The sequence below is a fragment of the Malus domestica genome, chromosome 11 (genome assembly GCF_042453785.1).
Source record: "Malus domestica chromosome 11, GDT2T_hap1".
NCBI lineage: Eukaryota > Viridiplantae > Streptophyta > Magnoliopsida > Rosales > Rosaceae > Malus > Malus domestica.
Window position 1 is genome coordinate 9,107,788 of NC_091671.1, and position 16,197 is coordinate 9,123,984.

The 16,197-nt window shown below is 36.9% G+C and overlaps 1 protein-coding gene across 1 annotated transcript; it reads left to right on the top strand.

Moving 5' to 3' along the window:
- Nucleotides 1–12,283: 12,283 nt before the first annotated feature.
- On the top strand, nt 12,284–12,661 carry LOC103429963 (flowering-promoting factor 1-like). The gene has a single exon (XM_008368093.1). The coding sequence runs from the start codon at nt 12,284–12,286 to the stop codon at nt 12,659–12,661; it is 378 nt and encodes a 125-aa protein (XP_008366315.1).
- The last annotated feature ends 3,536 nt before the right edge of the window (nt 12,662–16,197 follow it).

Here is a 16,197-nt window from a genome sequence, read left to right on the forward strand (position 1 = left end):
TCTTACGTGACACAACCCTTATGTAATAACTTAGTCATGTGGATGGCAGAAATGATACTATTTGGGAGGATCCGTCGCTCACCCTGAAATGTGATCGCTGGTCATCCAAGCTGATTAAATGTCACAAATTTCTCCCTACATCCGACATAGGTATTGTGCCTAGACAACCAATCCATTCCCAAGATGACATTGAACTCCACAAGTTTGAAAGGAATTAAATTGGCCTCCAAGATTTCCCCTTCAACAATAACTGGGCAGTCCTTAAACTTCCATTGTGCACAGAATAGATCTCCAGGTGGTATTTGGATGAACATATCAAATCTGAGTTATGTAGGCTGTAGGTTTACCACCTTTGCAAATGGTGAGGATATAAAAGAATAAGTGGCTCCCGAATCAATCAGAACACGAGCCCAATTACCATAAACAAGTAACGTACTAGTAATAACTCTGGGGTCCTACTCCGCCTTCTGCTAAGTCATGGCATTGATACGCCCATGAGCCTGACGTCCCAAACCACTGTTACGGCCACCTCGAGTCCTAGGACCCTGGCTGTTGCGGCTTGCTCGGTTCCTTTGAGTACGACTACCTGAAGCTGTTCCAGAAAACTGATGTTGCCTTTGAGCGGGGATCTGAGTACTCTGGTTGTTACTGCCACCATAACTCTGAGTAGTCGAATAATTACCCCTATCGTAACTCTAGGTACTCTGGTTATTTCTTCCATCGTAACTCGAACCAAAAGCAAAATCATCAAATGTAGGTGAAGTACCGCAATTTTGGGCTATATACCTAAAGTCGCCCCACCTGTAACACTCAGCCGGATTAGCCGTACTCAGATTAAAGTGGCTGAAAGATCGCCTCGCCGATTCACTGCATGAGCCTTCACTAAATGATCCTGGACCCTGGCCTTGTTGCTTGAATAACTAAGAGGGTCTAGGGCTGAAGGAATTAGAAGAAGTATAAGGCTTACTCATACTCCGGGATCAGAATCCACGACCCCGCTAACTCTGGTTCCGAGGCTAGTTCTAGATCCGCAACTGATTCTGGTTTTGAGACTGATTATGATTAAGTTCATTCCACCTCATCTGTTCAATTCTCAAAGCCACCTCAATCATTTCCTCGTATGAGGTATGCCTCTATGGTGCCAGAAGCTCGCAAAAGTCATGGTTCATAGCAATATGCAGCTGAATCATCATCGCTCGTTGGTTCCTATAGGTTCCCTCATGGTGCCTCGCCAATCGTCGAAAAATGCAATCAAACTCTGTAATACTCAAGCTGCCTTGACGAAAATCTAGAAATTCATGTCTCTTCCTCAGTTGATACCTAGGACTTAGAAAGTTTTTGCTGAACAGTCTCCTGAATGTAGCCAAGTCATTAAAAAGTGACGTGGTGCGAGAACCCGTCACTGACTTCCACAAATACCTCGCGCTCCCCTGAAGGAAGTAATGAGCGGTATTCACCCATTCAGACCCTAGGCATCTCATATTCTCCAAGGTGTCATCCATCTTTTCCAACTAATCCTCAGCCTCCTCACAAGCTCCAACTACATTAAGTTTCGTAACGTCGTGGCTACGAGCGATCTCCATATATGTACAACTCGATTTGCTACTACCAGGAAAAACATTTCATAGCGCGGAGATCAATTGTTGAATTCCTCCCATTAGACCAGAACGAGGTCGTCGAGGTACATTCCCACCAGCATGATCCATGATTTTGATAAGAGGTAAACAAGATTTAGAAGGACAAAAATTATGGCTACAAGAAAGCTTATGATTACCAAATGGAAGAATGAAGTCCTAAGTATGCCCTGATACCAATCTGACATGCCCCGATCCCAATGTCCGGGGGACATCGGGATGGCCACGTGCTGGCCAACACCCGAGGGTGACTCATGCCATTTAATGAATGCATATGCTGAGAACACGTGAAACATGCATATAAATTTCGCGCAAACTACGCAATATAATATTCCAACATAAACCTTATAAAAATAATATAATAATCTTCAACTGCCAACAATGATAACGATAGTGATAATGCATGACATGTTTAGAGCATACATCTAAATAAGAATACAATTGGAAGGTGCTATTACAAGTGATGACAAGCAGAGAAGATGGCACGATGTCACTGGTAGGGGAATGCATCGTAGCTCGGATCGTAAGCCTCGTTTCTGTGTCCTGAGGGGGGTGCAAAACAAACATGAGTGAACCAAGTTGATATATATGTAATACGGAAACAATTATTCAACAACATATTAACCCCCAAAGTTTATGAAAACTAATATCATAATATGTGATAGGTTTTCCGAAAACCCTAGCATGCCATAAAAAAATAAAAATAAAATTAAAAAAAATAAAAAATAAAAAACCTTTCATAAAACATATATCATATATAGTGTGCTAACTAATGGTATTATAATCGTTTGAAGGCTCTCTATCACGCACCCGTAGGTAGGATATACGCCCATAGGCAGGACCGTCACGCGCCCCGTAGGCAGAACATACGTCCGTAGGCAGGCAGGACATACGCCCGTAGGCAGAACATACACCTGTAGGTAGAATATACGCCCATAGGCAGGACAGTGAACACTAGATATGTACAAAAACATTGAATATAATATTTCCAGCATAAGTACATATATCTCAAATCATCTTCATAGTATATTGTCATCCATCATATATACTATAAAGAATCTAAAAACATGTTCATAAATAGTATATAGTCATCCATTATATATACTACAAAGAACATAAATTCAATAAAGTATGGTATTCCAAAATATTCTTAGTAAAACATGATAATCATAAAGTGTAAATCTAATTTACTCATAAAACGTAACCATTAAATCATGCTTTTCATGTATGCATTTCTACTATTAAAACATGCATTTTAGAAGGGCACTCACAAATACTCCATCATCGATGAGCCGTGCGAAATAGGAAGGACGAAATCGCAGTTAATAATCGTACATAAGCACATAAAGAGTCAAATTAATAAAACTCTATCATAATGATTGAATTTCGAGAAATGGACTTTATAAACGGATTCAGGATGTTGAAAAACATAATGGGGGACCTCGAGTAACCTCACGCGCCGCCGTGGGTTGTCGGCAAGGAAGAAAATATCGGTGATATCGGAAATATCGGTAGTCCGAAAACACGGAAATATCGATGGAAATATCGGTAAAATATCGATATCGATAAAAATTACATGGAAACCACGGAAATTGTAAGAAAAACTTGGAAATTTTTATTGAAACTTTGTAGGATGTTTATTTAGTCAATTATCTATTAGTTTATCACAAAAAATTGGAAGGAAATGCATTGCATGATGGATTTAACATTATCAAGTTGATTATATAGCGATTTGACAAACATTATGAGTGTAGAAAATATGTAGTAATTAATGAAAGAAGTCTAAACACACCATAATCATTTATATATAATGAATTAGTACAATATTTTACACTTTAGTACCACATAGAGTTCCTATGAGGTTCAAATTTGTCACTATCTTCATCATCTCTATGTGTAGAATGAGTGTATTGTGAAGAGTAGTTATCAAATGATAAATCCCCAAAATAGTTTTGCATGTAATTGTTAATATGCCACCCATATGAATCCGAGATTGGTTGAGGTTGTCCATAAGAAAAATCATTTGAAGATTGAGGCTGGGATTGTTTCCATGAGTCGCTCGATTCCATCCCAACAGGAATGGGATATGAAGGGTAGGGAAATGGTTGGTTATGAGTATAACCATAGTTACTACTTCCCAATCCAACAGAGTCTGAAGTTCTAGATAACGAGTCATCTTCTTGACTTGACAAAATCCATTTGCCTCTTTCTCTGCGAGTATAGTCCTTCCCTATGGCACCAATTCCTGGTCCTGCCCGCCTACTGCCATGGTCATCATCCTGTGTTGCATGCGTGAAGTTTGCCTCACCAGTGAAGGGGCTCATATATCCGGGAGGTGGTGGTCCATAATAGTTTCCATATCCACCACCACTACCTCCAGCTCCACTATGTCCTTCATCATTCCCACCTCCGGTGGTAGGTGAGTCTCCTGATCTTGTACTAGAGCTATCATTAGTATCAGCACGATGTTGTGGTTGTGTAGGATTGGAAAAAGGTGGAATTCCAGTGTTGCTTGGTATTGGGTGCAAAAGTTCTTCGAAAGAGTCAGCGCTGCTAGATCCCACCTCCTCCTCTAATACTCTTTCTACATTTATCCCTTCATTACGTGCTTCTTCAGCAACTCTGGGAGCGGGGTTGCCTTCATCATCATCTAAATGAAGAGGTCTAATCCATTGAAAAAGTTGGTTACCCTCCGTATCATCATCTTCACCAACAATATCAAACACATCTAGTGGGTCACCACGGTCGACATGATCGATTTCTGCTTCCTTATCTCGAATTTGAAGCTTCATGTTGTAGTAGCAATAAACTAATTTTTCCAAGCTACTATGAGCCAACTTATTTCTTTGCTTTGTGTGTATGAGTGCAAATGTGCTCCAATTTCTTTCACAAGCAGATGAGGAAGCTGTTTGTGATAATACTTTTATTGCTAACTTTCTCACAGTTGGTGCATCGGTCCCATACATGATCCACCATTCAGCCACAATGAAAAATAATGTTGATAAGCCTAATAACTCCAACAAATTCTATTATAAACTTATAGTGAAATATGTTTATACTCACTAGGAGACATATTTGTTCGAGCAGCAACTGATGTTGGTTCTCCAAATGTTCTTCTTGCATCTTTAAACCATGTTAGCTGAATACAATAAATTGTGTTAGTTTAATCCAACAAAGTAATTATTATAATTTAAGTAATTGTGTACCTCATTTCCAAATTGGCCAACTGCTGGTGATGCAGGGTCTAATTTAGAGTATACATTATGTACAGCACGTATAAGGTTACCATCATCTCCAACACCGGGTCTGTATTGGTATCGGGGATTCAAATAATATGCTGTTCAAAGAAACACATACTCTAATAAGATAAATAATACTTATGCAACTAAAGAAATGAATTGCAAATTATGACATAATTTATACCTGCTGCATGCAAATCGTGGTATAATGTTTTATACCATCGGTCTTCAATTATTTTTACGACCCACCTTGCACCATGTTTTCTTTCCAATTCATCCTTCACTACACGCATCAACTCATATACAGCCCCCATAGTAGGATACACTTCTGTGTCAACGATCCGTAAAACTTTGTAAAGAGGTTCAAACACTTGACACACATGTTCTGTTTGACTCCAAAAAGCATGATCAAGCACTATACTTTCCACCATACGACCTGTATTTGAGCGGCTGAAATTGTGGTTGGCCCAATCGTCACTAGTGAATAGTTGCTTCAACCCTGCTTTCTTCTTGAGTAGGCTGTTTAATGCAATATAGTTGGTGGCGAATCGAGTGGTAGCTGGACGAATAATTTCTCCTCTGCAAAATTCACGCATCTTTGCCAACAACCAACCGTGATTGTAAATATAATTAGTGATCGTTCTAGCTCTTTTGACCACAGTAGCAACATTCTCTCTCTTCCCCATTGCCTCAAACATAAGATCAATACAATGTGCTGCACATGATGTCCAAAACACATTATGATGCTTCATTAACTTTTTTCCAGCTTTGACAAATGCAGAACCGTTGTCGGTCACGACTTGGACAACATTATGCTCTCCCACCTCCATGATTACATCCCTCAATAATTTGTAAATATACTTGTAATTCTTTATATGGTCTGAAGCATCAACAGACTTCAAAAAAATTGTCTTGCCCTTGGAATATACCATGAAGTTGATGATAGATAATCTGGTCGGGCCGGTCCATCCGTCACACATGATTGTGCAACCATTAGTTTCCCACTTTGACCTCAACTTGTTAACATACTCGCCAATGTCTTTATACTCCATATCCAAATATTTGTTTCTTATCTCATAGGGAGTGGGAGGTTGTACTCCAACACCGGCCTGTTGACATCCCACTACCATATTTTTGAAATGATGTGATGAAGCCTTCGCAGCAGGGACATTTTCATAGATAAAGAACTTGCTAATTAGACGCCCCATTCCCTCCTTCACATTACCTCCCTTGAAATAACTCCAAACACTCTTTTGACATGCGTTGGATGACTTATATAAACTTGGGGCTATTGGTGGTGTTGGTTGTGATTCTCTAAGACTGCCTCCCCGTCTCATTTGTGCACCACCACTTGTCCCGGAACCTTGTCCCCTATTAGGAATTTTATGAAGGTGTTCTCTTTCCCATGCTGACTGTTTGGAGGCACGTAATGCTTGTTTCAAACTGCGTCGTTCTTCAGGTCCCATGTCATCATCACATTCGTCCTCATCGTCATCATCATCACTGTCAACCGCTTGGCCATAGACTTCTCCCCGTAGCCCAGCTCGAATATTTTCCATTCCTTGTGTCATCTTTTCCTTCTGCTGTTTTTTATTTTTTAATAATGTGCTGATGAATGCCTTCACTTCTGGGGGGACATTATCGCATCGTTGGACATTTTTTGCTGGATCTAATCCACTAAGATGGTACTTAAGTCGTGTCACTCCACCACTCTTCATTACCCGACCACAATATTTGCAAATTGTGCCATGTTTGTTTCCGTCTATTGGGTCGCCATGTTCCCAAGCTGGATCACGTTTACTAGCTCCACTAGACATCTTAAACGTACCTACATTTAATTTGATAAAACCTAATATTAATGAATAATAATCCAATTTGATAAAAAAATAATCACTGATGAATAATAATCCAATTTGATAATAATCCAATTTAATGAATAATCCAATTTGATAATAATCCAATTTAATGAATAATCCAATTTGATAATAATAAAAAAAAACCTAATATTAATGAATAATAATCCAAATTGATAAAAAAATAATCCTAATATAAAACATAGTGATGAATAATAATCCAATTTGATAATAATAAAAAACCTAATATTAATGAATAATAATCCAATTTGATAAAAAAATAATCCTAATATAAAACATAGTGATGAATAATAATCTAATTTAATGAATAATCCAATTTGATAATAATCCAATTTAATGAATAATCCAATTTGAGAATAATAAAAAACCTAATATTAATGAATAATAATCCAAATTGATAAAAAAAATAATCCTAATATAAAACATAGTGATGAATAATAATCCAATTTAATGAATAATCCAATTTGAGAATAACAATAATATAAATATAAGTTAGGAAGGGCTTAATAAAAAGTTGTACACATGCTTTCTAATCTAACCTCCGACCAGGCTAACTAATATATTTCATATTAAATTCACAAACATGCAACTGAGATCCCCATGTTCTATTTTACTTTTTATTTTATTTTTTTGGTCTTAACTTAATATTAATGAATAATAAAAAACCTAATATTAATGAATAATAATCCAAATTGAAAAAAAATTAATCCTAATATAAAACATAGTGATGAATAATAATCCAATTTGATAATAATCCAATTTAATAATAATCCAATTTAATGAATAGTCCAATTTGATAATAAGCCAATTTAATGAATAATCCAATTTAATGATTAATAATCCAATTTAACAATAATCCAATTTATTTGTTATTGTATAAATTACAATAATATAAATATAAGTTTGTAAACTTACCTTAAATATGGAACCCTTTGTGTTCAAGCTTTGGAATAGATCTGGAATGGCTTTGAAAATGGTAAGGGAAATAAAATAATAAATAACATTAAACATATTAAAATAATCCTAGGGAATAATTATACAACATTACTTAATTACTTAAAAAAAATTAACATGTAATTGTTAACATTACTTAATTACCTACAAAAATTAACATGCAAGTATTAATTAGTTAAAAAAATTAACATACGAGTCCATACAAATTTATTTGTTGTTGTATACATTACAATAATATAAATATAAATTTGTAAACTTACCTTAAATATGGAACCCTTTGTGTTCAAGCTTTGGAATGGATCTGGAATGACTTTGAAAATGGTAAGGGAAGAAGAATAAACGAAATTGCTCTGAGGGAATGCCTCTGATACTCCAACTCTCATAAGGTTTTGCACATCCTCTGAGGGAATATAAGTATATAACAGAGAGTGGAACATGGTTTTGCCTGTGAAAGCATATCACAGACTCATAGTGATACACGGTTTCATTATTAAAGTTCTAATATTCGTTGTCCATTGTCTGCAATTGTAAAAAGTGATTGAAAAATTAGTGAGGTGAGTCAGATGGGGTCAATCAACCACAGAGGCACACACACAGACATGCTATTATTCGTTGTCCATTGTCTACAAATGTAAAAAGTGATTGAATAATTCATGAGGTGAGTCAGATGGGTCACTCAATCATAGAGGCACACACGCACACAGACGTGCCATCACACACGCACACAACACACGCACACATATCACACACGCATACCGCACTCTCTCTCTCTCTCTCTCATTCTCGATCCTTCTCTCATCTTCTCTGAGTCGCGCCGGACCTCTCTTCTCCCCCTTCTCCATTCCACCCACACACACCCACACACATATCTCCATCCTTCTCTCTTCTTCTCTGAGGCGCATGACCTCTCTTCTCCCCCTTCGCCTTTCGACCCACACACACACAGATCTCCCCCTTCTCGATCCTTCTCTCTTCTTCTCTGCCCTCGATCCTTCTCTCTTATTCTCTGAGGCCTGACCTCTCTTCTCCCCCTTCTCAATTCGACCCACACACACACAGATCTCCCCCTTCTCCCACTCTCTCGATCCTTCGCTGCCGTTGATCGTGGGTCTGGCGAAGTGGAACATGGCTCTGTCGTCTCAGGTAAGATTCCATTGAAACCCTAACTTAGATGTGTTGAATTGTTGATGCATGCGTGAAATTTGAGGCTTATATGTGAAATTTAAGTTAAAATTCGTGTTTTTGCAAGGTTTTTGGACGAAATGGGCTCGGGAACAAGCACACATCTCCGGCGTTCTTCTCCGGCGTCCGATATCGGAGTCCGATTGCCGCGTTTGCCGACATTTCTCGATATTTCCAAAATATCGCGATATTATCGATAATATCGCGATATTTGGCCGAAAACCCCACGGAAACCAGTTTAAATATCCATGTCCCGAAAAATCGATATTATCGGCGAAATATCGCCGATAATATCGATATTTAAATCTGTGGTTGTCGGAAAGTTTGCCGGAAAAGTCGTCGGCGGCGCATGTGCTCCACGCGCCGGCACCGGCTCGGCCTTATGTGTGCCTACGCGTAGGTCCACGCATGACCTGGGTTCCTAGGATCCGAATAGGCTGGGCCAGATCCAGGTATGGGCCTGGGCTTGGGCCTATTGGATTTGGGCTTTGGGTATTGGGCTAGTAACCCAGCCCAAGGGAAAATGGGTTATGGGTTCAACAGGCCGAAGGCCCTGGGTTTGCACAACTGGGTTTAGGCTTGAAAGCCCGGCCCAAGGGTTTTTAGGTTAGGTTTATATAAATGGGTTTGGTTTTAACGGGCCGTAGGCCCGAGCTGGCACAGCCCAAAGACCCTGGTTAATTGGGTTAAGGGTTTCGGGTTTGGGTCAAATGACCATTTCTCGTCGAAGAAGAAAGCCGGAGTCTCTCGAGCTCCGGTTAACGTTGATTCACCACATAACCTTACGATCTACCTATTAAAATGAAGGTAGAAATGAGAGGGAGAGATTCGTACCTTCGTGGTCCCTCGTCATGGCCGGGAAGTGGCCGGATTTTGGGCTTGAAGTTGTCGGACTTGTCAGAGATCCTCTATGCTCCACAGAGACAAAGAGAGAAAGAGAGCTAACACGGTAATGATGGTGGTGTTGCCGTCATTGTCGGGGTGTTAAGATTTGTAGTATGGGTGTTTGGGTGTCGCCGAGAAGGAGAAGGGGAGAAAGGTCCGACAGAGAGTGTGTGAGCTGAGAGAGAGAGAGAAAGAGAGAGTTGACTCGGGGGAGAAGAGAGAAAAAGAGAAAGGGAGATATGAGATGGGTGTGCCACGCGGCAGGCAATGAGATGATGAGAGTTATGAGGAAATCCCAAAAAGAAACCGGATTAGGTAGTGGATAGGGGACAAAAAGGTATTTCATAATTCCCATTAAATGAAATTACAATTAGTTTAGGGCGGGGTTTCACATATTTAATTCTTAAATTTGAGGGTATTTATGTCTATTTAAGTGAAATTTTGGATATATTTGAAAGTTTTTATAAAAAGTGACATTTTTGAAATTAAGAGTTAATTTTTGGCTATATTTGATAAATACTTGATGAAGATTTTGAGATTTCATTAAAGTTCATAGCGCCTCTTTCAGATTTTTGATTTGCACATAAACGCACTAACAAATGACTCATTTGGAAATACTTTGAAAGGAGTAGGATTTTCTTCCTTCTTAATTCCCTCCCTTTCCCTCCCGTCCTCTCTCACTTTCTTTTTTGTCTTTCTCTGTATAAATAGGAAGGGAGAGAATCATACTCTACTTTTAAAATGACTAAAAGTGTTTTTGGGTTCTAAAAACACTTCAAGTGTTTTTTCATGATTTATTTGCATTTTTACTAAGAATTGGTTTCAAAAACACTTCTATTAAAAGTGATTTCAGTCATTTTAAAATTACTTCTAAATACACTTAAAAGCAGCATTTTTACTACTTTTAACTCAAGCTTTATTTCGACTTTCTCCCACTAGAGCTAACCAAACACTATAGCAACTTAAAACTTTTGAAAAAGGAAGAAATAGCTCCAAAAAAGCAAACGGGCACTATTTTGAAATTGCACATTCCAAAATATCTTTATTTGCTTTGCTTTTAGTGATAAGTAAAAGTGATAATGACGCGCGGCAGAATCATGTTTTTACCATTTTTTTTAGGGAGTTTTAACGAAATAATTTTAGTATTGTTCACTTTTAACGAAAAATCACATTTTTATCTTTTTTTTTATACTATTCACTACTCATTTATTTGTCATTTTTCATTAAAACTAAAGTTTTTTGAAGTTTTCGTTAGTTTTCATTTTTTTTATTACAATGTTACACGAGCACTAATAAATTACTTTAATTTACATAAAGAAAATTTTAAGTTCTTGGTTAAAAGACGGGTTCTACATCCGTATCACAACTGTTTTAACTCACACACATCAAATGAGAGAAAGACTTTCATAAGCGAGTTTATTTTTTATTTTTACTAAATTACTTTAATAAATACTTCTTGTTTTCTATATTGCCCACCGGTTCTTCCATGTTGGGTTACAACTTACAACTGAGATATAGCAATTCTATCATTTTTATTTATTTTGATCTTGCTTTTAGCTCTGATTTCTTATTGGAATTGTAATCTAATTACTTAAAGTTAAAGGTCAATCTAAGCAAACATTCATATTCTTACTTGGAGGGCAAGAAATAATCTCATATAAATTGGAGGAAAACTAACGAAAAATTCAAAAACAAAAACTTTAGTTTTAATGAAAAAAAAAAACAAATAAAGGTGTAGTGAATAGTACCATAGAAAATATAAAAATGTGATTTTTCGTTAAAAATGAACAGTACCAAAAATGTTTCGTTAAAACTCTCATAAATAGGTCCTTACGCAGCCCTAGTTACAACATATACAACAAATACAACAAATAAGAGAATTAAATCTTAGAGGGAGAAAGAAAAGTTTATCAAACAAAGAGGGAGGGAGAGAGAGTTTCTGCTAGGCATCTTAACAGTATGTCTAGAAGCTAAACCAATATCAATCCCACAACTCGAAGCAAAGATGCCAAATAATTTAAAAATACCAGGAAGAACATATTTTTGTAAACCACATCTATATCATATTTCTAATGGATATGAGACTTACTTGTAAACCCCACTCTGTTAGAAAAATGTGTTGAAGGTGATTTCCGTAGCATCACCGCTGACAATTTTGAAATCATTTATTACTATTGGTTGTCCTTCGGCTAGCTATAAGTAGAATATGAGAGATTTTTCAGTGTGATCGTCACACGAAGTGATACATCACGTGTCCTTATATAAATGGTGGGTTATATATGTGTGATAAAATGTTAATAACTTAAAAATTAAAATTTTTCATCATTTACATAAAAACACATGATGTACCATCCGTGTTCCTGTCACAACTAAAAATTTCTCGTAGAATAGGGTTTTACATACTTTCCCTACAAAAGACATAACCATACTTTCTCCTGACCAACCATACTTCCTCTTCTACTCTCCCTGTCTCACATTGCCTTCAATATCTTCACCAGTCCCGTTACACACAACAATGTCCGGAGTGTGGATATTTGACGAACACGGCGTCGTTCGGCTGATCACGAACCCAACTCGGGAGTCGTTTGAGCAAAAAGAGCCGCAGAATCCGGGCACAGCCACCGCACCTGGTGCTCGGCCCAGAGTCTTGGTCTACCTCCCAACCAACCAGGTCATCCGCTCCTACCCCGAACTCGAGCAGCGACTCACTGAACTGGGCTGGACTCGCTATCCCAACTCGTGTCGGCCTGACCTCCTCCAGTTCCACCGCTCCGAGAACTCAGTCCATCTCATCTCGCTCCCCAAGAATTTTGCCAACCTCAAGTCCTTCCAGATGTACGACATCGTCGTCAAGAATCGCTCCTTCTTTGAAGTTCGTGACGCTGCTGCATAATATATTTGTGGTGCTTCATCCATCATCAACATGCATATTTCATTCATCATGTAAAATACCAAGTTTGCGTCACCAATTTAACAGTGACAATTGGTAATGTTAAGGAGATTAATTTTGTAAACAAAATTTACAAATTAAATAATGTGTTACCAATAAGAATGAGCACGTTTATCAACACTTAAATCATAATTCAATCATCAATTTCCATGTCATTTAGTTTATAAAATTTGGTTTACCAATTTAGTATCCCTAGCATTACTTATGACAATAATAATAAGGATAATGCTAAGTAGACCAAAAGTTTAAAACTAAATTTTAAAACTAAATGATGTGTTACCAATAAGAAATAAGTGCGTTAATCAACATTTAAGTAATAAACCAATCATCAACAATTACATCATTTGGTTTACAAAATTAGGTTTAAAATTTTGGTCTTTTTAGCATTACCAGTAAATAATATTGGTGCATGTTTTTTTATTTTTTTAAGTCAAGTTTTTTAAATTTACATGATGAATCTAAACTTTGATTCCAGTTATTTTCAGTCTTTCTTTTTCAATTTTATCATTTGGTGCTTGTGTTTTATTTTTTAGGGCTAGTTGTAACTTTTTGTTTAATTTTTTTAATTTTTGTATTCATTAAAAAAAAAATTGATAAATGAAAACTTGTTTGGTTACTTTGAAAATTAAAAAATGAAAAAAAAAATACTAAAAGCTATTTTCTTGAGTTTCATAATTTAGCTTTCATTTTTTTTAATAGAAAAAAAAAAGTTATTAAACAAGTTTTCAGTTTAAAAAGAAAATATAAAAACTAAGTACGAAATTATTATTAAAATAGTTTTTAGTTATTTATTATCGAATTTTCTTGTGAGAATTAGGATAGGAGAAAAGCGATGTGCTACTAGGTCGACAATGATATTACATAATGAATGTTGTAACAAAAGAAGATAATTGTTGTATGTCAGGTTCTGATCTCTAAGATAAGAAAGAGACTAACCACATACCAAGGGGTATAGGTAAATCTTCCCCAAAGATATCCATTTTGATGGCTTGTTTTAACTGCTTGCATGCATGTGCCTAAAAGGTTAAAAGGAGAAGCCTTATGATCACAAGCAGTAGCATTTCTGAGACTGAGAGAGTAACAAGTGAGCCCCTACATGCATTAATGATTGTTAATCAAAACCAAGAAAAAAATCAACTGGGATTATGAAATTTATAGTCATCAAGAACTTGTAGCTAGCTCGCTACCATTTCCTTTTGATTGTTAGTTTCAGAAGGCAGAAGTAACCAGCAACGAGCTGTAGATTAATGCAGAAGGTATATATGGAATAGTAAAAACACAAGAATATATATATATATATATATATATATATATATATATATATGTGAGTGTGTGTGTGTGTGTGCGCGCGCAAAAGCTGCCTTGTGGACTTGGTAGTTGCTGACTTGCTGTGTGTAGAAAATATTGAACAGAACCCGTGTTAATTGTACAATGTATGATGTGGTCATCATTATTGCAAGCTCTGAGACGTAGCAGAAAACTAGCAACAGCTTCATAAATGCAGATCATATGATGATATGATCCTTTCCTTCCCTTCAGCCCCATGGGTTATCTCTCACGAGGATCCTCGTCATATCCAGTTTTTAGGAAATTCTTCAATTATATATGTTTATCATATATTGTATGGTCATAAATTATTATAAATTTTTTTATTTAAAATTGAATATAAATAATATCTGATAAAAATTAATCACACCATGTACGATAAACAAATGTAATTGAAGAATCCGACGAGAAGGGTATGTTTCTCTCTCTCTCTCTCTCTCTCTCACTTCAATTATCAGACTGTTCATCTCACTCTGTGGTCAAAGAAAATCAGGTTTGTGCAAAGGTGTGTGGTTCGAATCTTGAAGTGGCCCCATTAGATATGGTTCTGGTGGAATCTTCGAGGGCAGATAGCCTGGGAAATGAGGGATTGGAGCAATAGAGCACGAAAGAAGAAAATAACTTATACGTTACGTACGAATATACTGTTACTGTTATGTTTTATATTAATAATACAGCACCGTGTCTAAGTTTATTTCCTCATAATAAACTAGCTAGCTCGTGATTAGACACATCGAGCTGCTCAATTCACAAAGGTGTCACAACCATCTGCATAACGTACAGATAGTAATCAATATTTAGGCTCAGCTTTTGGTCAACCTTGATGATACGCTATAGTATATAGCTACCATGACACCATCCCAAGTCTTGTTCATCAATTAAATATTGCATCTAACTCTTGTTAATTGGTTAATTACTTCTATGTATGCAAAACATGACAGATTAGTGGAAGTTAGCCAAAGATTATATATCATATCATATGTGTATGCAATTAGAACAATGGTATACGTTTTAGAGCATGATATTACCAAGGATTAAATACGATTTTGGTCCTTGTGCTTTGCTCAAATTTTATTTTGGTGTTTTGAATTTTACCAATTTTTATCCTTGATTTAAATCGTTAACCATTTTGATCATTTTGCATAATTTGACATTAATCTTTTTTTTAATTAAAAGAAACTTTATTAAGAATGGTCAAGAACTTACATTAGATATGACAAACATGATTTTTAGATCGATCTTTTGAGCAAACTAAGAGGTCACACATGCCAAAAGAAACAACACAAATTGACAATTAAACAAATCAGAAATACAATATAATTCCTCAACCATGGAGACCAAAATGCAATCAACATGACAGATAACACTCATGAGGACAAAACCTTGCAAGTCGGAGAACTATGTAAAGTTACCACGAGGAAAAGACAGCACCACCCTTTGATGACCTTGCAATCGTTGACAAATAAGCCTTCTTATGAGTTACCTCCACTAATGTTGAGCCTCCTCCTCATAGTCTTTTACCAAGCGCAAATATGAAAAAACTACCCACCTCAACTTTGAAATATTCGAAGCAATGAGCCCTAACCGTTACAAAAAGTTGTACTCGACAGAGCGAAAGAGTGACCACAATTGCAAGGCTCTACTTGACACAGTGAGGGAGCAATCATTACCAGAAACACAGATAAAAGGAGATGTGAAAAATCAAGAAGTATTTCCGTCGATCCAAGACCAAAAGTAGGGTTTTAGATGTGTGAAGGCTTGTTGTCAAATGACCCCCAACTATTCATGCTAGTCGACCAACCTACGTGCAAAGAAAAGAAACAAAGGTTAAGGCCTTAAGAGCACTTCCACTCACAATTGACGTGGCTAGATTCCAAATCCAACTGAAAACACACCTCCGCCCTATTTTTGGATCACCAAGGCTCATCAGCCATGTCCATTTTGAGTCCAAGTCAAAATCCTTGGCGCTGATGTCAGCGAGTGCCTTTTAAGTTTTTTTTTGCCAGGTGTGTGCACCACACGCTCCCAGCTCAAAGAGTGGCGTGACAGATTATGTTGCATGGGTCCCACCACAACGGTCTCGGACTTCGATTTGACACATGGCCAAATCTCAGACCTCTATTACAAATTCTTACTTTAATCCAACGGTTTTT